The sequence below is a fragment of the Fulvia fulva genome, chromosome 8, assembly GCF_020509005.1.
Source record: "Fulvia fulva chromosome 8, complete sequence".
In the NCBI taxonomy this organism is placed as follows: Eukaryota; Fungi; Ascomycota; class Dothideomycetes; order Mycosphaerellales; family Mycosphaerellaceae; genus Fulvia; species Fulvia fulva.
In genome coordinates this window covers 3,493,245-3,516,733 of record NC_063019.1, presented here as the reverse complement: position 1 = coordinate 3,516,733, position 23,489 = coordinate 3,493,245, and the positions used below count along the sequence as shown (strand labels likewise).

General features: G+C 53.8%; 9 protein-coding genes across 9 annotated transcripts; 5 read left to right on the top strand and 4 right to left on the bottom strand.

The window, feature by feature from the left end:
• Positions 1 to 2,205: 2,205 nt before the first annotated feature.
• Positions 2,206 to 6,358, top strand: CLAFUR5_11518 (uncharacterized protein; the record flags this gene model as incomplete). Its single annotated transcript, XM_047910666.1, has 2 exons — positions 2,206 to 5,252; positions 5,305 to 6,358. The coding sequence occupies 2 exons, from the start codon at positions 2,206 to 2,208 to the stop codon at positions 6,356 to 6,358; spliced, it is 4,101 nt and encodes a 1,366-aa protein (XP_047764915.1).
• A 407-nt stretch (positions 6,359 to 6,765) lies between these two features.
• On the bottom strand, positions 6,766 to 7,339 carry CLAFUR5_11517 (Histone H4; the record flags this gene model as incomplete). The annotated part of the gene is made up of 3 exons (XM_047910665.1): positions 6,766 to 6,891; positions 6,948 to 7,083; positions 7,140 to 7,339. The coding sequence occupies 3 exons, from the start codon at positions 7,337 to 7,339 to the stop codon at positions 6,766 to 6,768; spliced, it is 462 nt and encodes a 153-aa protein (XP_047764912.1).
• A 467-nt stretch (positions 7,340 to 7,806) lies between these two features.
• On the bottom strand, positions 7,807 to 9,112 carry CLAFUR5_11516 (Histone H4; the record flags this gene model as incomplete). The annotated part of the gene is made up of 6 exons (XM_047910664.1): positions 7,807 to 7,878; positions 7,930 to 8,003; positions 8,059 to 8,086; positions 8,141 to 8,275; positions 8,325 to 8,744; positions 8,789 to 9,112. 6 exons carry the CDS (start codon positions 9,110 to 9,112, stop codon positions 7,807 to 7,809), a joined length of 1,053 nt encoding a protein of 350 aa, XP_047764911.1.
• Positions 9,113 to 10,008: 896 nt separating this feature from the next.
• On the bottom strand, positions 10,009 to 11,125 carry CLAFUR5_11515 (Survival factor 1; the record flags this gene model as incomplete). Its single annotated transcript, XM_047910663.1, has 3 exons — positions 10,009 to 10,484; positions 10,537 to 10,957; positions 11,015 to 11,125. 3 exons carry the CDS (start codon positions 11,123 to 11,125, stop codon positions 10,009 to 10,011), a joined length of 1,008 nt encoding a protein of 335 aa, XP_047764914.1.
• A 780-nt stretch (positions 11,126 to 11,905) lies between these two features.
• On the top strand, positions 11,906 to 13,429 carry CLAFUR5_11514 (Bypass of stop codon protein 6; the record flags this gene model as incomplete). The annotated part of the gene is made up of 1 exon (XM_047910662.1): positions 11,906 to 13,429. The coding sequence occupies one exon, from the start codon at positions 11,906 to 11,908 to the stop codon at positions 13,427 to 13,429; it is 1,524 nt and encodes a 507-aa protein (XP_047764913.1).
• Positions 13,430 to 14,037: 608 nt separating this feature from the next.
• On the top strand, positions 14,038 to 17,552 carry CLAFUR5_11513 (uncharacterized protein; the record flags this gene model as incomplete). Its single annotated transcript, XM_047910661.1, has 5 exons — positions 14,038 to 14,770; positions 14,838 to 17,293; positions 17,347 to 17,374; positions 17,426 to 17,468; positions 17,519 to 17,552. 5 exons carry the CDS (start codon positions 14,038 to 14,040, stop codon positions 17,550 to 17,552), a joined length of 3,294 nt encoding a protein of 1,097 aa, XP_047764908.1.
• Positions 17,553 to 17,586: 34 nt separating this feature from the next.
• CLAFUR5_20335 (uncharacterized protein) lies at positions 17,587 to 20,065 on the top strand (the record flags this gene model as incomplete). The annotated part of the gene is made up of 3 exons (XM_059463171.1): positions 17,587 to 17,997; positions 18,059 to 18,179; positions 18,231 to 20,065. 3 exons carry the CDS (start codon positions 17,587 to 17,589, stop codon positions 20,063 to 20,065), a joined length of 2,367 nt encoding a protein of 788 aa, XP_059319092.1.
• Positions 20,066 to 20,727: 662 nt separating this feature from the next.
• CLAFUR5_11512 (uncharacterized protein) lies at positions 20,728 to 21,094 on the bottom strand (the record flags this gene model as incomplete). The annotated part of the gene is made up of 2 exons (XM_047910660.1): positions 20,728 to 20,971; positions 21,012 to 21,094. 2 exons carry the CDS (start codon positions 21,092 to 21,094, stop codon positions 20,728 to 20,730), a joined length of 327 nt encoding a protein of 108 aa, XP_047764907.1.
• A 295-nt stretch (positions 21,095 to 21,389) lies between these two features.
• Positions 21,390 to 22,702, top strand: CLAFUR5_11511 (uncharacterized protein; the record flags this gene model as incomplete). Its single annotated transcript, XM_047910659.1, has 2 exons — positions 21,390 to 21,550; positions 21,610 to 22,702. 2 exons carry the CDS (start codon positions 21,390 to 21,392, stop codon positions 22,700 to 22,702), a joined length of 1,254 nt encoding a protein of 417 aa, XP_047764910.1.
• Positions 22,703 to 23,489: the final 787 nt, after the last annotated feature.

Sequence of the window (23,489 nt, the reverse complement as noted above, 5' to 3'; positions counted from 1 at the left end):
TTCGCTCAGTTTAGATAGCAAGTCTTTTTTAATCCAATCTACAGGATCTATCGGTATAGCCGTTCCATCCACGTTTTCAAATGTGTTTCATGAGTGTTACGAGGTGAGGTCTACCAGCCACGAGACCGACGCAACCATCACATGCCCAAACGACGATCCAAGGCAGCATTGCCTGCATCTCTGCCTCCAATGCTCCCCAGAACCCGGATGGCGATGTCTTAGTTCTACCATCTAGACCCAAGCCACCAAAGGCCGGAGGTATCTATCTGCACGTCGGTGTTGTGCTGGTGCACGGCCATTCTGTATGTATGTATGTACCTATGTCTCAACCCACGTGTCTCCGCATCGGATAGCGTACTGTTGTTCCATGTGGCTCTGGCTCTGGACGCCTCCGGAGTCCATGCGACATGGAGATTGAAGATGCAGCACCTGTTGGAACTCATGCATACTCCACAAACTGCCAACGACCCAACACGTTCAACAACACGGGCGTCAGAATTGATTCGTTGTCGTCACTTGCGGCGCTTGCGATGTGAGTTGATGGAAATCTCGGAGACCGAAGGGGCGAAGGTGCGAAGTATACAGTAAGTGCATTGATGAGTAAGATGCAGCTGGGTGTAGGATGTGTGAAGTACGATTTGAGCTTGCGAGGTTGCCGCTTGCGAGGTTGCCGCTTGCGAGGTTGCCGCTTGCGAGGTTGCCGCTTGCGAGGTTGCCGCTTGCGAGGTTGCGATGTACCTGTCCTGTCCTGTCCCGCACCGGCTCGCTGCTCCTTCAGCAACCTTGCTGGCCTTGGTGCGGACTGCGGAGCGGGTGTTCGCAGCTGTCAGGACAGCGCACAGCAAACGCAAACTGTGCTAGCCGTGTTGATCCCCACGACAGCCCTGACATCCTGGTCTGCCGCTGCGAACTGTGCGGGATGGATGTCCAGGTGGCTTTTGGGGCAGGCGATGGTGTCGTGGGATGGTCGCAGCTCGCGACTGCCGTGCCGCGGAGCACGTTGCTCATCACAGATTTACAGACACGCTTGCAGGCTTGTTGATGAGGGATCGTTTGTGATGATGGAAGAGGCTGGACTGGACTGCACTGTGACGATGCAGTCGCTGTGGTCTACTAAGCGCCCGTGCTCAAATTCGCCACCCTGCCTCCCGGGTTTTCGGGTTGTGATGGAAGGAACGGTTTTCACTTTCCATAGTCAGCCCTATCGTACAGTACACCTGTTGCTGCGCCTCGCTGACATGGGCTGCATATCGTGATGCATAAGTTTTTGGCCAAAAAGTGTATGCAAGCTATTTCGAGGTGCCGAGGACATAGGTACGAGATACACAACGGCAGATAAGCAGTGGTGGCACGATGCGATGAAGGACATGACGATGTTGCTGGCGGCGTGGGGTAGGGGGTATGCGATTGAGGCGTCACCAGCGCCAAGACAGCTATACGGGACGACACAAAACACTGAACGACTTCCATCCAGACTCATGCGGCGACATAATAGCGCGATACCGGCCACCTACGCGCGACCACCTTCGTTCAGCCTCTGGTGTGATTGTGGCGTACATAACGGTACGAAGGTACAACGATCAATGATACACCTGCAGATTTCTCATGCCAGCGCTTAGATGCGAGTGCCGGGCATGGGAGCCCTGCTATCACAGTATCACTTCGGCGCTTTGCTGTGATGGCACGGACATCGTTCGCGCACGAGGAATGTCGTGCAGCTGACCTCTTGCCGGCCAGCCGTCGGCCGACCTCACAGGAAGTGCACGTCACGTCGGTGAGCGGACTCGTTGCTGATGTTGACTTCACTGTTGTTAGGTCCTTGGACGGGAGAGCTGGAGCCACGAAAGGAATTCTACATCAGAGTAGGAGTTTCGATGGATCAGCTACAGCCATGGCTTGGAACTCGTGCTTGTCGTCAATCTGGAGCCTTGGGTGGGCTATTGCTTATGGACACGATGGTGTCTTTGCTAACTTCCAGGTGTCGGCATATTTCGTGTACTAACCTCTTGAACGATAGGTAGGTCCTTTGTCCTTTCTTGACTCCTTGTCACGGCATGACTAGTCCGTCATGCTTTGTGCTATTATCGCCTATATCGATCCGGCGATGATGATGCACAGAACAAAGAATCTCGTGAGCGATCTCGTTGCATTCCAAAAGGTAGACGATGGCATGCTGCAAAATGTGCAAGCCAAGCCTTGTGAAGCATGGCAACTGATGATGAAGCCGAAGATGGAGAGCAAAACGACAAGCGATGGTCCATTGTCAAGCGGGCGTCCGGGAAGTGCAGACTCACTCAGGTGTTAGGAGAGGAACAGCGAGGACGTGCACAGCGCTGTCATTGCGGCAAATGTCGCGCGCCGTTGAGCGAGATCTCCCCAGGAGTCCCATGTCCCAATGGCTGTTCGTACAGGTGGCGGAGGAATCAGTCGTCCGGAAAGCGGAGACGTCTATCCGCGTGGGATGTCCAGAGACAGGAGCGGAGCCAAGACCATTGGGAGGTCTTGGAACGGCGCAAGAGTGCTAAGAGGGAGACTTCAGAAGGCTCAGCGAAGCCTGCGGAGATTCTGGAAGACTGCAGCAAGGAGGAAGCCCCTCAGCTCAATGAGGAGCGCACGGCATCTCAAAGCTCAGATGAGGTCTCGCTGATACCGGACGAAGTTGCACGCGATGAGGACGGAAACGTTGATCCGTTTTGGAGACAGCGGAGGGCGAATTTACTTCGATTTCAGGCGGAGGGATCTACCGCGCCCAGGGTGGAGGACCCGTCGCAGCCTGATATCTTGAAGGGACTGGAAAGGGGCAATGATGTTGGGGAGCCCGAGCTGGGACTGGTCTCTGATGGTGTGCCGGCTGCTTTCCAGCCTTCACATGCGGCTCCTCGTTCTTACTATGGAGGATCGGATGAAGAAGATGGGAATGCAGAAGAGGAGAGTGCAGAAGATGCTAGTATCTTGACTGATGAAGAGGAGAACGCTGAAGACGAGGGTAATGGCCAGGGCCAGGACGAAGTGGAGGATAAGTACTATGAAGAGAGGGGAGAAGGTCAGGAAGTAGGTACGGACCAAGGCTCTGATCAAGGCTCTGATGGTCAGGACGAAGATGACCGGAATCAATGTGGAGAGGGAGGACACGAAGCAGCATACGTGTCCAGAGACTTCTTTGGCTACCAGGATGAAGATGGCGCATATCACACTGCGCCTCTCGAGGACGAAGACGAAGACGAAGACCGGAGTGCTGATGAAGTACCTTCAGGACGTGAAGATATCCCGCTTGCGGGCCCCCCAAGTCGTGGTCGAGAATCGGGAGATAACACCGCTGCCACTAAAGCAACTACACCGACTGGCAATGTCCCGCTTGCAGGCCCGAGTCGCGGACCAGAATCTCTGGAGAACATCACCGCTACTGGTATAACTCCGATGCTTGCCAAGTTGTCGCTTGCAGGCCGAAGTGGTGGTCGAGAAGCTTGGGACAACAGCACTACCACTGGAGTAACTTCACAACATGCTGATGTACCGCTGCCAGGCGCCAGTCGGCGTCGATCATCTCCTGACAACACCATTACCACTGGAGTAACTTCACGACCTGTCAATAGACCGCCGTCTGGCCCGTGTCGGGCTCGAGAATCTTCGGACAACGCCACTACCATTGAAGTCGAGAATAAAGATCAAGTTGATAATAGGTTAACTTCAGGACGTAACATTCCTACTACGCCTGCCGATGCTATACTTGAAGCCTTTTCCGGCGGCGCCACTACCACTGAAGACGAGAGCGAGCGATCGACGACAGACGACACTTTGCCCGGTCGAGCTCTGCGCGGCAAAGACCCATCCGCGTACGAGCGCGACCTGGACCTCGTCAAAAGATATGCGACTGCCAACGGGCGGGCAGCGCTCAACACGGTGATCCAGATACGCTTGGTGCGAGCACTTACACAGATTCGACAGCCATCAAGCCGCGATCAATACCAAGACGCCTATGACTGTGCGACTTCTGGCCTAGATCTAGCTAGACTGGCGCTGGAGACGGATGCTGGACAGCAAGATTTCGAAACACTTTCCAGGATCGCCGCACAGAGCCACTACTATGCAGGTCTGGCGGCATATCTGGCTGGACCAGATGGCTTCGAGAGAGCAGCAGAGCACCTTCGATCCTCACTGGAATATGCGGGCAACACAGACGTGTTAGGTCGAGGTAGAACTGAAGAGGTTTTGAACAACATTCTTCAGTTTCAGCAGGATCCTGGTAATCTTGACACGAACGCGCAATCATCAAGCAGGTGGGCATGGCTTCGCAACCCCTTCGGCTCTCTCAGCTCTATGGCTGCTTCATTATGGAGCTCGCCATACGACAACGGTGTCACGCCCAATGGACAGCGTCTAAATTCAAACATGCTCGACGGAGAACTTTCATCTGGACAGTCTGGTAGCATGAGATCTTTCTCTACTACTGGCAGCGCTACACCAAGCAAGGGTAGTGGTACCGGCAACTTACGATCGTATGTACCCTTTCGCCTTGCTAGCTTTGAGTATGGGACCAGTGCCCGACCACACAGTGCTGGATCTCAGGTGAGCCCTGGCACCAGTCATAGGACGATACCTGTGGTCATGCCTGTGACGAAGCGTATGACCATTTCGATTGGAAGTAGCGGCAGTGATAGAACGTCGCCGAAGCCCAGACCGATGATGCAGCGCAACAAGACAGCGCCGAGCAGTTTTGGTAGCTCTTCGACCAAGCTTGGAGCCAGCAGGCCTGGAAGTAGCAACGGCACAGTGTCGTTGGAGGCCATACTGGGAGCATCAATTCGCTCGCCATCTAAGAGTGATGGCATATCGCAATCCGGATCGAGACCTGGCATTTCGTCACTATCTATCGCATCCCGCAGAAGCAGCGGCAAACTGCCTGTCCCCGGCGCAAGACCTGGATCAATACCGACCACTATCGTCGAGGAACGAAAAGACACTTTCGCACGAGATGTCCTTGACGAGGGACTGGGGCTGACAGAGTCGCCTGAAGGCTATCCACAAGGACTCTACGAGGCCGGTCTCCCGAATGCCAGACAGGATGAGGCTTACAAGAAAAGAGACGGCAGAGAAGAAGCCGAACGCATCGATGAGAGTAGCACGTGGCAGCAGAAGCAGGAAATTGCGAGGAGACTGGTTGCTCCAAAGGTCAATCGAATGGTGAAAGACTTTGGACGAGGTCTGATGGACGTAATGCTAAAGACCGTGACTCTCGAGGAGATGCGTGAGTAGTGAGTTAAACCCATCTAACCGAGAGACGACAATAAACTAACACGGATTCAGCTGCCTTGACACGAATGACGCCTCGTTGGAGCGCAAGATCTGGGAGATGATGTGTAACAAGCAAGCAAAAAAGGAGGCAGCCGAAGGCCTACCGCCGATACCACCAACCCCAAGACTACGTAGGGCTCAACTGGCTGTCGTCAATAACTCACCTACTTCTCCCCAGATACCGCCGACTCCGAGACTGGCCAAAGCTAAGCTGGCGGTTGTAAACACATCGCCAATTTCACCACGAGTGTTAGCCATCCTACAGTCCCCTAAGCCCAGGCTTGCAGTCTTCAATACTTCTCCGCGAGGCTACGTCCCCATACCGCAAGTGCCAACCCTTGCCAGACCAGAAGATGAGGTTCAAGCCGTTGGTACAGGAGTGTCTCGAGGTACGATGATATGTCCACAGGCCGGTCCTTCGCGGGTCTCAGCACCTCCGCGATCACCAAAACCAGGGCCCAGTCGTCCTCGAATGTCACCGGCTCCGGAATCTCATGAAGCAGAAGTGGACGCAGAAGCAAACAAGCCTCCAGAAGACCTCACCGCACCTATTGAAGCAAAGGGGGCGGTCGCAGTAGGAAACAAGCGTCTAGAAGCACCAACCACACCTCCCGAGATACCATACCTTCCGGAAACACCATGGGCTCCTCGAAAACCAAGAACAACCCCTTCAAAGCAGAATGAAAGTCCACCTTCACCCTTAGCGTACAAGAGTGAGCCGTCTCGGCGCCCATCCGGTCTGCCCAGCGGCCCTACTCCAATTGATGATTCTAGCAGCAAACATCGCAGAAGATCCTCAATCCTCCAAGGCACACTGAACATCCTGACCGGTGGTGGATCTGCACGAGCGACGTCAGCTGAAGATGCGGCGGAGCGAGGTGAGAGTCCGGTTCATTCACCCGTCGTTGAGAAGAGGGAGAAGAAGGAATGGAGACAGAGTCGGTTGAGTTTTCAGGTTGTTAAGCAGCGGAAGATGCTGGAGGAGCTGCTGGAGGAGGGACATAGTCCGGGGTTGGCGCTGGAGGGGTTTGGGGAGGGTGCTGGGGGACGGTTGTATACGTTTTGAAGTGAGAGGATGGTGGGGAGGGGGAGAGTGTACGGGTTGTGTGGTGTGTGATGGAGAGGGACTTCGATGTATAGTTGGAAGCGCGAAGGAGGATACTGCTCGCCTGGGAGCCTTCATATCAGTGCGTTTCGAAGGGCTCGCGTGCAAATTTGTGCGTTTCCATGTACATACTGTGCAAGCTCATCTCGCCACCTTCTGTTTCACGCTTTCCTCTCCTTGCCTTTGCGCAATCAAGCCGCGCCGCAAAGCGGCACAGCAAGCCGGTCCTCCAGCCTGTTCATGTCATTCATGGGTATCGTCGCTCCAACCTGAATCTCAAGCGTCCGCTACCATATGCGCCACCTGTAGTCGTATATTCATGCGCACTCCTCCGTAGTCACATCCCGCGAAGTGATCCTCGACAGTCCTCATCTCGCCCCCTCACCAAAGCCATAGATCGGCCGTCCCAAGCGGTTCAGTACAAAGACCACATCTGTGACACACACAGTCTTCCGGCCGCAAGACTCGACTACTGCGCAGATGTCTTTCAGGATCTGTTCATCGTAATCAGCATTTCCCTCGCCACTCACTCGGGAGAAGTGGAACTCACGTCCGTCAAGCGAATCCTCAACACCGACCGTGTCTCGTCGTAGATCTGACCAGAGATGCGTTTGACACCGCCACGGCGCGCGAGGCGACGGATGTCTCCTTTGGTGACGCCTTGGATGTTGTCGCGGAGGATCTTGCTGGTGGATGTTAGTGATGTGGTCTTCGCGATGTGGTCATTGTGAGTTGCGCGTACCGATGTCGCTTGGGCGTCTTTCCACCCTGACCGAGTCCTTTGCCGCCGGCTCCAATTCCCACTCCTGTTTTTCCTTTGCCGCCGGACGCCATTGTTGATGGAGGAATGCGATAACTGTGAGTGCTCGCTGGTGTGGGTTGTGTGCGGTGTGGTACGTCTGAGCGCAACAGTTCTGCATTGGAAGGGCGATAGCGAGCCATTTCAAGTGAGATTACATAAAACTAGGCAGCAATGTGAGTTGTTTGCGACGAAGTGAATGAAGATGTGAAGATGTTTGTTTTGTTTGGCGCTTGGAGTGAGGTCGCGGGGTGGCGTCGAGATGTCCGCGGGCTTGATGTGTGGAGAGTGCGGACATGGTGGACATTCACAGATGGAGATTCGACTCAGTGTAGATCAAGACGTGTGTAGTAGGGCAAGAGCGAGAGTGACTATCGCCTATCGTGATACATAGCAAGCGACGGAGTATACGTGCTTCGCGTATCTGATATGCAGTCGTCCTGGGAAATCTGCCCCTGCGAAGAACTCTCCTGCTGCGGCGATGATGAACTCGCTTTGCTCATCGGCTCATCCAAGTACGCCCCCATACCTTGAGCTCTCGGCTACTTCTTGCGAGCTGACGAGCTGTTCTTCTGTTTCGTCTCTCTCGCTTTCTCCGCGCATTATAGTATCACTGCTCTTCGAATGCCTTTGGGCGATACTGGTTCTCGAGCACTTGAATCTGGCCTCCGTCGCCAAAGCCCTGAGAACCGTTAGCATCGAGCCTGGGGTAACTGATGAATGAGAAACTTACTGCAATTGGGCTTCCCAGAGAATTGAGTGCATGGACAATGTCGACTGCTGTGACAGTCGTGCGATTGGCGTGCTCTGTAAAGCCTTGTTAGTATCGGCGCTTTGATCAATGATGGAGAACGCTTCTTACCAAGGTAGATCACGGCTTTCTTGATGACCTGCTATGTGTCAGTGATAGAAGCGCAGTCAAACCCGGGATACGCGGAACTTACGTTGGTGCAGCGGGTTCTGATCACATTGCGAATATCTTCATAGATTGGGCTCGACACTCTTACGACGCCTCCGCGGCGAGCAAGGCGGCGGATGGCGGGCTCTGTTACGCCTTGGAGGTTGTCTCTTACACTCTTCTGTAAGACGTCAGTTAATGTCTATATAGATAAGCTTCGGCTGTCGAACATACCGGTGGCGGCGGATGGTCACTGCACGGCCAACGCCGCTTCGTGGTTGAACCTGGGCCTGAGCCGGCTGTGGGGTCGGTGCTGTAGACCGGACGTGTCTGTCGTTCTCATTGACATTATCTTGGTACGCGATTTCGACCTGGACGTTAGGGCCGTCTCCATTGCCTCCACTCATGACAACATCCGGAGTCTTGGCTATTGAGGATGCGCCGCCGCTGGTGTTGTGATCGTCCTCTGCCGGATCGTACGAGCTCGCGACCGATAAAGCTCGGTTGTTCGACGATAGATTACTGGACTTGCTGGCAGCTTTGTTGGCGCTGCTGTTGGGGGCTTCGGTCTTGTTGCGCGGTCGGTTCTGGCGGTAATCGCTGGTGTCACGAAGCATGATCTTGCCTTGCTTATTTGACATGTTCTCTGCCTATCGTTAGCAAGATCTTGAACATTTGGCAGCTCATAACGTACCACTTCTCGTTGTAGTTGTTGATCTTGGTTGTTGAACGGGTGGTAGAGTGTAGCGTATGCTGAGTGGCGGTGTTTGTGAATGAGGTAGAGCTTTCGACAGTAGAAAGCCGAAGAGATGAGCCTTCTTATAGGCCGCACATCGATGTGAAACCTCACAGCGCACCTTGCAAGCATTGTCGCGACTCTCGCTACCGTTGAGTGGCCAGAATCGCCAACGGCTGGCGGGAAGCGCCGAATTGTGCATATAAAAGTAACAAGACTGCGCGAACGTGGTGTAGAGTGAAGTGCGAATCTTGAAGGCAGCCCGGTTCTCGCCCCGGGCATGATTGGCAAACAGCACTCTTCTTGGCTTCGATATAGCTGCAGTCCAGACAGAGATTCCAGAGGAGCTTGTCGAGATATGGTAGTCTTGTGCCAGAACGATTTGCTCGAAGTGTATGGCCCTTGGTGAAGAACGGCCGCACATCTAGGGGAGAGCAGCGGGAAGCAGCTGGGACACCCTGCTCGCCAATACCTTCACTTCGAGGCGCGCGACTTGCCGTGATGTGAGCCGCTTCTGCCTAGCGAACCGCTGTCGTCATCGCGACTTGAAACGCAGCCATGAAAATGCCGTCGAAAGTGAGGACCAGCACGGTGAATAGGACTTCGTCGGTCCTGAGGTTTCTGTTACGTCGCCGCCTTGCGATCGGGATGTATCATATCTGGCTGCCATTTGTCAGCTTCAGATCTTGTAAATGAGTGAGGGTGGTGGCACGACTCGCCTTGCTAGTGGTGGTGACTCATCCTGACTGAGCTCACTTGGAGGCAAAGGAGGTCGTTCGATGTCACTTTGACATGTTGGATGTTGATGTAGTTGAGAGAGGCAGTGTGGTGAGAGGAAACATCTTTATAGCACTGTTGGAAGAGGCATGCTTGCTCAGCTTGGCTTGCGAGCACGTGCGCTGTTAAAGCTCCATCTCAGGGAAGGTACGATCAATGCCGGCACTGTCAAAGCTCCGTTTCAGAGAAGGCACGAAGAATGCAAGTGAGCTGAGAAAGGGCATCGAAGCTGGGAAATGATGAGATCTATGATCATGTCATTATCTATATCGCATGCATCAACAGGGTATGGCGATGCCAAGCCATATGCCAGAGTAGGGTCATTACGCGTGAGAGCTCACCAAGACCAACGCCAAAAGGTCGCATCGAATGCTGCACTGTCGATCCTGCCACCCAATTCCCTATGAGATGAACGTGGCCTCCATAAAGAGCTGTCCCTCCTCTCCCTGCTCCTCTCCTCCGATGTTCAGCTTGAGCTTGAGCTTTGGCGTGTACTGATAGATGTATGGCTTCGTGCCGGCTGCACCAGCAACGATCTGCTTGACGAACTTTGGTACCTCGCCCATCACGTCGACTCTGTCGGTTCGTGGTCCAAGGGCGCCCTTGACCTCGGCGTGAAGCTCCTTGCCATCTTTGGTCTTGCCGTCCCAGGCGAAGGCCACTGCGGAAGGTTCTGGCCAGTCGTTGTCTGGGTCTCCTTTGATCTCTGTATGCTCTGCTTTGAGTAGTGGCGACGCGCCTGCGAATATGACTTCGCCATCCTTGACGATACCGCCGACATTGACCTTGGTCTCGCCGTACGATGGTGGTGTTGTGTATTCCATCATGATAGCGGTGTACATGGGGGTCTGGAAGTAGCAGAAATTCCACTTGGCAGCTGAGATGTGTCAGTCGCATTACTTCATGCTTGCCCTTATGTTGCGACTTACCTGCGAAATGTGGCTTCATTCCCTGCAAAGCGTGGATGAACACGCCCTTCCCCTTGAAGTCGACTGGTCCCTCCTTGGTCATGATGGTGCCCTCAACATTGCATCTCGGCCAGAACTTGTGGTACATCTTGCCCCAAGGATGCGCTGGATCTGTTCCAAATGTGCTTGTCCCATCCTTGCCAACCACGAAGCCCGGCGTGGCCTGGGTAAACTTCAGGTCGACCACTTGCGTCTTGTTCGTCGATGACTTGATGTGGTAGCTCTTTCCATCCTCGCTCATATCCATCGCACAGTTGTCTGCCTTGAAGCTCTGCTTGTCCTTCGAGAAAGAGAAGTTGTTCAGGCTATCGGATGCCCACAGATGCGGCTTGCCCGCCTCGTTCGAGTAGATCTTGCTGCTGAATTGCGCAGTGGTCCGTACCTATAGCGCAAATCAGCACCTCAATGACCGATCTTCCGCTGATTGTTCACAACTCACTCCCATGACATCGCTGTAGATAACTTGCGCTAGCCCAATCTTGCCGTTGTCGCCAATGACATAGAACGTCTTCGTCTCGACATTTGTGCCATTGACCAGCTCCCACTTCATGTCATCCTTGCTCAGCTCGGTGAATGGTGTCTGTTCGACCTGCTTGGCGACCGATTGTATGCCTTCCGGTCCATGGTTGGAGTCCGTTATGCCTACGCTAGGCGACAGTCAGTTGTGTGGAGGGGAATTTGGGACTGGCTGACATGCGTCTGCTTCACCCAATTGAACATCGTGAGTGACTACTGCTGTTATCTTGGTGCAAAGTTGATCTCGAGCACTGGTGTCGAAGCCCGGGTCGCTGTTGGAGGATTCAATGTTCTTCGATGTTGCTCATGGATAGCGGAGCAGGTCCGCTGACACAGACGTCATGATCCTCGACCAGGGTTCGACTTGAACACCCCTACCTCATTCACACCCTCCTTCCTGCCTCACACCACCTCTTCCAATGACCTCGAGCTGTCATCAATCATCAGCACGACAGCTTCCACATGCGAAGATGTACACAATGGATGACATAGACGGCAGCAGCTACCCCAGCTCTCCACAACGTTTCCCAGTCATTTGGCTTCCTCAACAATGGGCCGGCACCGCTCAATCGGGAAACACAGGCCGCCTCCATGCCTCGCTTTCATTCCCCTTTGGCATATCTCCGCCGTGATGACCTTAAAATGGCCTCTCCGCTGAATAAATTAGTAAGAACTCACATGCGAGCATGATTCGTTGTGACAGCTTTGCATCTTGAGTGTTTATCAACACCACGTTCGCTGCTACTGACCCTCAGCTTCAAGCCTCTCTCTTGAGTCCTTGGGTTCTAGAGTAATCGTTGCTTAACAACTCAAAATGGCTGCCTTGTGTCGTCTCGCAGGAGGCTTTTCCATCGATTCGGACAACAACACATCCTCCAGTGACACGAAGCACACTCGAGGGCCCTCCCCCAAAGAACTTGATGCCATCGAACTGCAAGATCATGGCAAGCTCGCCCAGAAGACTTCTTCGGACGAGCCAGTCAGTCCTGCATCCATCTATACTCCGGGACGAAAGCACGACCCATTCAAGACGCCAGAGGTGTCGAAGACTCCGAATGAGCTCGAGAGCAGCCAGCCTCCAACACCGACCCGCCAGACAGCCGCCTCAGTCGTACCCAGCTGGTCGTACCCAAGAATGAACAAGTGGCGGATCTTATGTGCCTGTCTGATCTACTTCGGCAATGGCATGAGCGACTCGGCGCCTGGAGCTCTCATCCCATACATTGAGACATGGTACAGCATTGGCTATGCGATCGTGTCACTCATCTGGATTGCCAATGCTGCTGGGTTCATCACCGCGGCTTTCGTCACGGACCCCATCTTAAAAAAGTTTGGTCGCGCCAGAACATTGATGGGGAGTGAAGCGTTTATGATTGCAGCCTACGTTATCATCTCTTGCACGCCGCCCTTCCCCGCTGTGGTGGTGGCTTATCTGATTATGGGCTTTGGCAATGCAATTAATCTTGCCTTGAACAATGTCTTTTGTGCCAACTTGGCAGACTCGACAGTCATCCTGGGTCTTGCTCACGGCTCTTACGGCGTGGGCGGCATTGTGGCCCCATTGATCGCCACAGCCATGGTCTCGAACGGCATACATTGGTCACGCTTCTTCCTCATCACCATCGGTGTCCGAGCTGTTGGCTTGGTCTTTGCTGGCTGGTCGTTCTGGAACTACGAAAAAGAAGGCACAACGCAATTCGCCAACAGTCTTCAACAGCTCGCTACACGACAGAATGGCGAAGTTACCAAGAGGCATCTACTTAGTCGTGCTCTTAAGAACAAGACAACTCTTATTGGAGCGCTCTTCATCTTTGCATATCAGGGAGCAGAGGTGTCAGAGTCAGGCTGGTTCATCTCCTACCTCATCAACTATCGCAACGGCAACCCAGCTCGTGTAGGATACGTTACCTCAGGCTTTTGGGCTGGTATTACTCTCGGTCGCTTCACGCTTACCCACGTCGCCCATCGCATTGGCGAGAAGAGATTCGTCTTCGCCATGGGCATTGGTGTCATCATTTTCCAGCTAATGTGCTGGTTCATTCCCAACATCATCGGCGAAGCCGTCAGTGTAGCGATTCTGGGTCTGCTGCTTGGTCCGGTGTATCCTTGTGCGGCCACAGTGTTTACGAAGCTTTTACCGGGTAATATGCAGACTATCGCCATAAGCTTCATCAGTTCGGCAGGGAGCAGTGGAGGTGCTGTGGTGCCGTTCATTACTGGTTTGATTGCACAGGGAGCCGGGACTTTTGTTTTGCATCCCATCTGCATTGGCGCGTATGTGTTGATGCTCGGCTGCTGGGTTGTGTTGCCGAAGGTGAAGAAGAGGGCGGAGGATTGAGCGCAGCTGCCTTGAGGTAGATTGATGCTCGGTGGCATGTCTTTATATCCTTACGTACACTCTGAACTACGGACGGCACGTTCTTACCCATCGACGAGGTGCTCGTGACCTACATTCGTATGGTCTGCTATCCCTCCGTACGTACAGCACGTTCTACGTCCGCACCGTGACTCACGTGCTCAATGCCTTGAAACGATCGCCAGACCGTGCTGAAGTCGGTGTGTATCGATCATCGGCGATTTTCGTCACATGTGACTCGGCAATGTCTCATGGGTGTGGTGTTGCAGATCGTGCAAAGACCAGGTCGTGAGGATGAAGATGTCAATTCGAGAGCACGTGTCAGCTGAAGATAGCATTGGACGCGCAGAGATTAGTGAGAGAGCACATGCTTTGTACATAGACCTTCGCGATGCAAGATCATCGCGCTTTCCTGGAACGCGTCAAAATGCCATTGCCAAGAGAGATGCAGGTTCGCGATCTGCGCAAGCCCACGCTAAACCTTAATCGATACCGAGCGGAAGAAGTTTTGGCTTCGCAAAAGACTGTCTTTCTTCCTCTTCTTCTCTCCTCCTCTCAACTTGTCGATACGCACAGAGAGACTCTTGGAGATGGCCGCCCAAGAGGAGAAGAGAGAGAGCTTGTGGAGCCAAATGGCTCTCGAAGTCCAGAATGGCACCCAAGCCATTCGCTTCGCTGAGGGCCGCAGCTTCGGTGCTCATCGCAGCGTCGCCGGCGAGCTGGTCTTCCAGACTGGTATGGTCGGCTACCCAGAATCTATCACTGACCCTTCATACCGAGGCCAGATCCTCGTCATCACATTTCCACTTGTCGGCAACTACGGTGTGCCTTCGCGGGAAGACAGAGATGCCATCCTGCAAGATCTGCCCGCTCACTTCGAGGCCAAGGAGATTCACATCGCAGGTCTGGTCGTGGCCTCGTACGCTGGAGAAGGAGAGGACTACTCCCACCACCTTGCCACCTCTTCACTCGGAGACTGGCTGAAAGAGCAGAATGTGCCCGCCATTTGCGGTGTCGATACACGAGCCCTGACCAAGAAGATCAGAGAGCAGGGAAGCATGCTGGGCCGACTGCTCATGCAGACGGGCACCAAGACATTGACGAATGGCGCAGTATCCGCCAGCGGCTTTGCAACACCCAGTGGCACTACAGCACCATCCACACCAGGTCTGTCGAACCTCCACGCTGTTAACGACGCGTTGGTGCCAAATGGCCAGAACGGCGCCAATGGCGCCAATGGATACTTTGGCAGATCCCAAGAGGTGGCAGTCTACGAAGAGATCGACTTTTACAACCCAAACACCAGAAACTTGGTGGCCGACGGTAAGCCTGCCTTGCCACTCATAGCACGTAGCTTTAGCCCAGAGTCAGAATCTGATTCGTGTTCCAGTATCAACATCACAACCAAAGATCTATTCTCCAAGTGCGTCCAATGCGTTGCGTCATCCGTCAGGTCGTCCCGTGCGTGTTCTCGTCGTCGATGTTGGTCTCAAGTACAACCAGCTGCGCTGCTTGGTGACAAGAGGTGTTGAGGCGGAGGTTGTGCCATGGGATTACGACTTCCCTTCGCTGGCTGGAAAAGAGTACGACGGTCTCTTCATCTCGAACGGTCCTGGTGACCCAGCGATGATGCAGAACACGGTCAAGAACATTCAGAAGACAATCGAGGAAGCGCGAGTGCCAATCTTCGGTATCTGCTTGGGACACCAACTTCTTGCCCGCGCAGCAGGTGCAGACACCCTGAAGATGAAGTTCGGTAACCGCGGACACAACATCCCAGCGACCAACTTGCTCTCTGGGAAGTGCTACATCACATCGCAGAACCACGGTTATGCAGTCAACGCAGAGACTCTGCCTCAAGGCTGGAGCGAGCTTTTCGTCAACGCCAACGATGGCAGCAACGAGGGTATACGTGCACACAACCGACCATACTTCAGTGTGCAGTTCCACCCAGAGAGTGCACCAGGTCCACGCGACACCGAGTTCCTGTTCGACGTGTTCATCAACACAATCACGGACGTCCTCAAGGACAGCAAGCACATGCAGCAGCCTGTTGCATTCCCAGGTGGAGATGCCGCCGAAAACGCAGCCCTCAAGCCAAAGCTCAGCCCGAAGAAGGTGCTTGTGCTTGGAAGCGGTGGCCTCAGCATTGGCCAGGCTGGAGAATTCGACTACTCTGGAAGTCAAGCCATCAAGGCACTCAAAGAGGAGGGCATCTACACCATTCTCATCAACCCGAACATTGCTACTATCCAGACTTCGAAGGGACTTGCAGACAAGGTGTACTTCCTGCCCGTCAACGCCGACTTCGTGCGCAAGGTCATCAAGCAAGAGCGACCAGATGCCATCTACTGCACGTTCGGTGGTCAGACTGCCCTCCAAGTCGGTATCCAGTTGAAGGACGAGTTCGAAGGTCTCGGCGTCAAGGTTCTCGGTACGCCGATCGATACTATCATCACTACTGAGGACCGTGAGCTCTTCGCACGAAGCATGGACTCGATTGGTGCCCCATGCGCCAACTCCAAGTCTGCAAACAATATGCAGGAAGCGCTTGACGCTGTCGAGGGTATCGGCTACCCAGTTATTGTCCGCGCTGCATATGCCCTTGGTGGTCTTGGCAGTGGTTTCGCCTCTAACAAGGAAGAGCTTGTCGATCTCTGCCACAAGGCATTCGCTGCCAGCCCACAGGTGCTTGTCGAGCGCAGTATGAAAGGCTGGAAGGAGATCGAATACGAAGTCGTCCGTGATGCACAAGACAACTGCATCACAGTGTGCAACATGGAGAACTTCGATCCTCTCGGCATTCATACTGGTGACTCGATTGTCGTTGCACCGTCGCAGACACTGTCAGATGAGGACTACAACATGCTGCGGACGACGGCAGTGCGCGTCATTCGCCACTTGGGTGTGGTCGGCGAGTGCAACATCCAGTATGCACTCAACCCAGACAGCAGGGAGTACTGCATCATCGAAGTCAACGCACGTCTTTCCAGATCCTCGGCGCTGGCGTCGAAGGCTACTGGTTACCCACTCGCATTCATTGCCGCCAAGCTGGGTCTGAACATCCCACTTAACGAGATCAAGAACACAGTCACCAAGAAGACAGTGGCCTGCTTCGAGCCATCTCTCGACTACGTCGTTGTCAAGATCCCACGCTGGGATCTCAAGAAGTTCACCCGAGTCTCCACCCTCCTCGGCTCCTCCATGAAAAGTGTCGGCGAAGTCATGGCCATCGGTCGCTCCTTCGAAGAAGCAATCCAAAAAGCCATCCGATCCGTCGACCCAAGCAACGACGGCTTCAGCGAGCGTCCCGCCCTCATGTCCATCGACATCGACACCGAGCTCCAAACCCCGTCCGACCAGCGCATGTTCGCCCTCGCCAACGCTATGCATAGCGGCTACTCGGTCGAGAAAATCTGGGAATTGACCAAGATCGACAAGTGGTTTCTCCGCAAGCTTAAGGGGCTCAGCAACTTTGCTAAGGAGATGACGACGTATGATGTTGATAGCATTACGCCGGTGCTCTTCAGGCGTGCGAAGGAGCTGGGATTCTCGGATAAGCAGCTGGCGACTTTCTGGAGCAGTAATGAGCCCCATGTCAGACGTGCTAGGCTGGAGCACAAGATTATGCCCGTGGTGAAGCAGATCGATACCGTTGCGGCGGAGTTCCCGGCGTATACTAACTACCTCTACACGACATACAACGGCACAGAGCATGATGTTGACTTCAACGATCGTGGTGTCATGGTCCTCGGCTCTGGCGTCTACCGGATCGGTTCGTCCGTTGAGTTCGACTGGTGTTCGGTACGCGCTGTTCGCACGCTTCGAGCCAATGGGTACAAGACTGTGAGTGGCGTTGCCGACTCATTGCTGTGGACTTCACTAACATATTCTTCGAGGTCATGGTGAACTACAATCCCGAGACTGGTAAGTCGCCTGCGATTGGTCGTTTCTCTCGTGATTGCTAACAGGTTCAAGTGTCCACCGACTACGACGAGGCCGATCGTCTTTACTTCGAGAAGTGAGTGACAGCCATGATATGCTTCGAGACTTTTGCTAACATCTTCGCAGTATCACTTTGGAAACCGGCAAGTATAAGGTCTGAATCTTCGTGGACTGCCAGCTAACACGCTCTAGTGATGGATATATATTCGATGGAGAACTCCAGCGGTGTCATCCTGTCCATGGGTGGTCAAGTGCCGAACAACATTTCACTTCCGCTGTACAGGTCCAACGTTAAGATCCTGGGCACATCACCGGAAATGATTGATACAGCCGAGAACCGCTACAAGTTCTCCCGTATGCTCGACAGACTGGATGTCGACCAGCCGCAATGGAAGGAGTTGACCAGCACTGAAGAGGCTAAGGAATTCTGCAGGAGAGTCAAGTACCCAGTGCTCGTGCGACCATCGTATGTGCTCTCTGGCGCGGCGATGAACACTGTCTACTCGGAGCACGATCTCAAGAACTACTTGGACCAAGCTGCCGAGGTGTCGAAGGACCACCCAGTTGTCGTTACCAAGTACATTGAGAACGCAAAGGAGATTGAGGTAAGTTCTGCCAAGTATATATGCTTGGTCGGAAAGCAGCTAACGATTCTCTCTTCTGCAGATGGACGCTGTCGCTCGTAACGGCACCATGATCGGTCACTTCATCTCGGAGCACGTTGAAAATGCCGGTGTGCACTCTGGAGATGCCACCCTCATTCTGCCACCCCAGGATCTCGACCCAGGTATGCAGAACCATTTCTCTTGCGCCGAGCCTCAAGCTGACATACTTTCAGAAACCATCCGCAAGATTGAAGATGCCACACGCAAGATTGGTGAGGCATTGAACATCACCGGTCCTTACAACATTCAATTCATCGCCAAGGACAACGACATCAAGGTCATCGAGTGCAACGTTCGTGCCTCGCGATCTTTCCCGTTCGTTTCCAAGGTCATGGGTCTCGACCTAATCGAGATGGCTACCAAGGCGATGACTGGCCTGGCAGTACGCGCCTACCCACCTTTGACAGTCCAGCCGGACTACGTCGCTGTCAAGGTGCCCCAATTCTCTTTCTCTCGCCTCCAGGGCGCCGACCCTGTCATGGGTGTGGAGATGGCATCTACTGGTGAAGTCGCTTGCTTCGGTCGCACCAAGTACGAGGCATACATGAAGGGTCTTATCTCGACCGGCTTCAAGCTGCCAAAGAAGAACATCTTGCTCTCTATTGGATCATTTAAAGACAAGATGGAGATGCTTAAGCCAGTAGAGACTTTGCACAAGCTCGGCTACAAGCTTTACGCCACTGCTGGTACCGCCGACTTCCTCGAGGAGAACAACATTCCCGTTCAGTTCTTGGAGGCTCTCGGCGACAAGGAAGACCAGCGTGAGGAATACTCGCTGACCCACGCTCTGGCTAACAACCTGATTGACCTTTACATCAACTTGCCATCAAACAACAAGTACAGACGTCCAGCCAACTACATGAGTAAGGGTTACCGAACTCGTCGTATGGCTGTTGACTTCCAGACACCGCTCGTCACCAACGTAAAGATCGCCAAGATCTTGATCGAGGGTATCGCCAGGAACTACGACTTCAGCATCAGCAAGGTCGACTACCAAGAGTTTGCTGAAGTCTCGACAGCGCCACCTGTCGTGCCACAGCCACAGCAAGCTCTTCTTGAGCCTCTTCACGATCTTCTCAAGAGATCGTCGCTCAAGGGCAAGGATGTCGTCTCTGTCAAGCAGTTCACGAAAGAGGATTTGCACCTGCTTTTCACTGTTGCTGCTGAGATGCGTCTAGGCGTAGAGCGTGACGGCTGCCTTGATATCCTGAAGGGTCGTGTCCTCTGCGAAATGTTCTTCGAGCCTTCGACCAGAACTTCGGCGTCTTTCGATGCTGCCATGAAGCGTCTTGGCGGTCAAACTATCATGATCAACGAGGCGCACTCAAGCACAAAGAAGGGCGAGTCGCTCGAGGACACCATTCGTACCCTCGACCAGTACGGCGACGCCATCGTCCTTCGACACCCAGACAACGACTCCGCCGACATTGCCGCTAAGTACTCAGACCATCCAGTCATCAACGCCGGCAACGGCTCTCGCGAGCACCCCACACAGGCATTCCTCGACCTCTTCACTATGCGCGAAGAACTTGGTACCGTCAATGGCCTCACCATCACCTTCACAGGTGATCTCAAGTACGGCCGCACCGTCCACTCTCTCTGCGAAGTCCTCCGACACTACAACGTGACCGTCCAGCTTGCCGCACACCCACAACTCGCCCTCCCTAAGAAGGTTCGCGAGTCGCTCCAGGCGCGTGGTCAGCTCGGCCTTGAATCCGACCGTCTCACACCCGACATCATCGCCAACACTGATGTCCTCTACTGCACTCGCGTGCAGAAGGAGCGATTCGAGGATCTTTCGGTCTACGAGGAAGTCAAGGACGAGCTCGTCGTCAGCTCGAAGACTCTCCGTGATGCGAAGAAGAATATGATCGTCATGCACCCACTTCCTCGTAACATGGAGCTTTCTCCAGAGGTTGACGACGACCCGAGAGCGGCGTATTTCAGACAGATGAAGTATGGTATGTTTGTGAGAATGGCGTTGCTTGCGCTGGTCATGGCGCCGTAAAGCGCGGCGACGGGAATGATGGACATGGGTTATCGCGATTGGGGTTTGGTGTTCTAGATGGGGAATGAGCTTCAAGACTCTCACTAAAGGCATAGCGTTGGCGTTTGATGACGGTAGATGAGATAACCCCACGGGACCGAAAAAAGTGCACACTTCTAGGAAGGATTTGGCGTGTGATGTACAAGGCGCATTTGTGCACGGGAGATTAGCTCTTGGGATGCCGTGTTGTATGATATTTTGGGATAGCGCTCGTTGCTATCGAATGCATATACTGTGCTGCCGTGGCCATTCTTTGGCGTTTCCTTTCCCTATCATTGTTGCGAGCTTACACGCGCCTTGAAATCCGAGGTGTCCAGGCGCAGGACGTTGCCCTGTTCAGGCGGTTCTTGACTACCACTGGATGTTCTTGTTCGACCCACAGCAACACGTTCTCCAGGATCCTCGACAGACGGTGCGAGCAAGTCCTCCATCCGCACCTACGGTATAGCAAGAATCTGCCTTCCACGCTCCCGCCGCGACTCCGCCTCACAAAACTTATCCTCTGGAGCCTTCCACTCCTCCGCGACCACCCACTTGCCAGTGATGTTGCTCCACTCCTTCAACACTCCCTTCTCCGCCAACATCAGGGCCAAATCCCGGTGCTTCTCTTCCTCCCACAGCTTCTAGAGGATCCACGCCGCCGGCCAGGTACAGCGGATGTTCTTGATGGCAGTGACATACTTGTCTGGCAACGCGGTAATCCAGTTGAAGAGTTTGTCGACGTTGGTCGCGTAGAAGATAGTGCGGGCGTAGTAGAGCTTGGCGGTCTCGTTGTGGGATTGGCACGAGGTGAGGAGGAGAGAGCCGTTGCTGTAGCGTGTGATTGGGCGTGAAAGGGCGAGGTCGACGGTGCGGGTGAAGGTGAATCTGGGAGGGTGTCAGCAGGAAGCGCGTGGCGAGGATGTACTGGGCGCCGCACTCGTAGACACTGTCGCGTAACTCACGAGGGAGGTCAAAGAAGGTCATCTTGCAGTTGGTTGGGGTCGCCATGCTGGGCTGGGCGCAGTGGCGTCTGCGTCTGTAGGCGCAGGTAGTGACGACGGCGCTATCACATTGAGATGAGGTGGCTTTGTCGATGTATTGAAACGCTGTGGACTAGCGATACTTTGGCTCTGTGAACTCGAGGAACCTCGGGAGGCGGCAGGCTTCGCGAGCGAAAGTCTGGCGGAAGTTGCCGGTCAGTGAGTGAACGGCACTCTTCACGGCACACTTCGATATTTCCTTCACAACTGGTCGTCCATGCTTACTCCATAAAAGTCGGATAGCGGAGTGACATTGGAACTGCATGAGTGTCGCGGCAACAACAGGCGATATGTCTATCTTCTCACTACCTACAGAGCTCATCCAGAGAATCGCAAGAGACTATTCGTCAACACCTGCGGAAGCCGCACTGGTGCTGACATGTCATCGGATGTTCCATATCATCGGCGGCAAGAGTTTTCAAGTGTAAGTAGAATGAGTCTCTGTCCGAACACATGTGCAACGAATGCTGACACACGACCCAGGCTCGGCCGCAGATCTTTCAGCCAGGAAACCAGATACCTTCCAGAGCTCTACCTGTTGCGACCAAACATACCCGAAGCCATGCGACGTGACTACAAGCGACGTGATGAGAAGCGCGAGTTCCTCCAGCTACTACTCAGGGACCTGCCAAAAGGCTATGCGATCTACTGCCACCAACACATCATTCTTCACATCTGCCAGCCGAAGCCATCGAAAGTTGAGGGTGCCAAACTCTGGAAGGAAACATGCGCCTGTAAGGCACGATATCGGCTTCCACTAGGTGCCACAGGTGGTCCTCCTGTCGGTGCGGTACAACTGGTCGCCCGAGGTGCTGCTGGACTCGAGCAGCTGGCCCATTACGAAAGTCTTGAGAAATTCACTGTAGCTCATCACATCTGCTGCATAGCCGACCATCCGCGAGACTTTAGTACAGAGCCCACAATGCCAATCTACAAGGACGTGACTTGCTACGGTCGCAAGGTGGGCAATAATGTCGTGCTCGCCATGCAATATCGCGCCCATATCTCAAAGAAGCGCTTGGCTTTCCACAAAGGCTGCGCAGACGAGACGAAGAATCATGCATACTTGCTTCTTCGATGGTCTAGATTCGGTGGCAACGGCTTCGACTTATACCTTGCCGTCCAGGACCTGATCGACTTAGTCGCTTTAGGCCACGCCGCCAAGGATATCCCGATGGGTTATATGGTAACACGCCGTCTAGGTGGCCTGGCCGGCATTCCATATACCAGAGTCCGCATCGCTACTACAAGAGGTGGCGCGGTCAATGTGCAACTAGATATGTTCGCAGACCTTCGGCAAGGACTTGCACGACCACGCGTTCCGCATCTGCCTCTGGGCATCATCGTCCTGGACGACAATATTGTGACTCGTCGTCGGCACAGGGCAACTGGGACAGCAGGACCATACATCGATACCCAGGCCCTTCTGCAGCAGCGGTGGCTCCGTGAGACTGTGCAGGAGCATTTCCAAGACCACGAGGAGAAGCTGGAGGAAGTAAGGAAGAGCAAGCTGCGCTGGAAAATATCCTCCATACGTTTCGAGGGAGTACGAGCAGGGCTATTCAGGAAGAATTAAGACGCACAAGCTATGCACACGCATCTTGCACCAACTGCACAACATTATGCAAGCATCATGAGGCAAGGCTTGGCAGCTGAGACTTCAGCCGCACTGCTTACCAAGAGCTGTACCTCATACTCACAGACGGAAGTTTATCGCCCACACGTTCATATCAAACTACCATTACAATGATGATGGAATGCGACTCGCTTTGCAATGGAGTCATCCTTCCCACCCAATCGGACCCTCTACCATCACCACAATACGAGCCGAACTCACCACATTCCCACATAACCAACTCAATCCATACCATAGTCCAAGCACTCAATGCCCGCGACTTTGACTCATCTCAAACATAGAACCTTATGACTCCGGACGCAATCTTAGAACCGACGTTTACGGGCTGGCCTAGGCGTTCATGTCTCGACGAATTCCTCGCTCTCTTCGAGGCACATACATCGAAACATCCCGAGCACTTTCTCCGAGTTATCGATGTTCACGTCACTGTCAATGGTAGTGGCGACAGAGCCAATGCTTTCGTCAACTTCAAGTCGAATGGCATACCGACGGGAGTGGTGAGAGAGAGTGTGGGCTCATTCGACTTTTCAAAGGTGAAGGAAAAGTGGTTGTGTGAGAGATACAAATGCTTGCCGGGGATCATTACTTATGGAGCGTTCATGCAAGGATAGGCGCAACTCTGAGCAGTCCACCTGAGATTTTGAAAGATTGTGATGGGAGAGAAAAGGAGTAGAAATGATGAAGATGTGTTCGCATTAGGTAGTACATGCTTTTGATTTCCCGATGA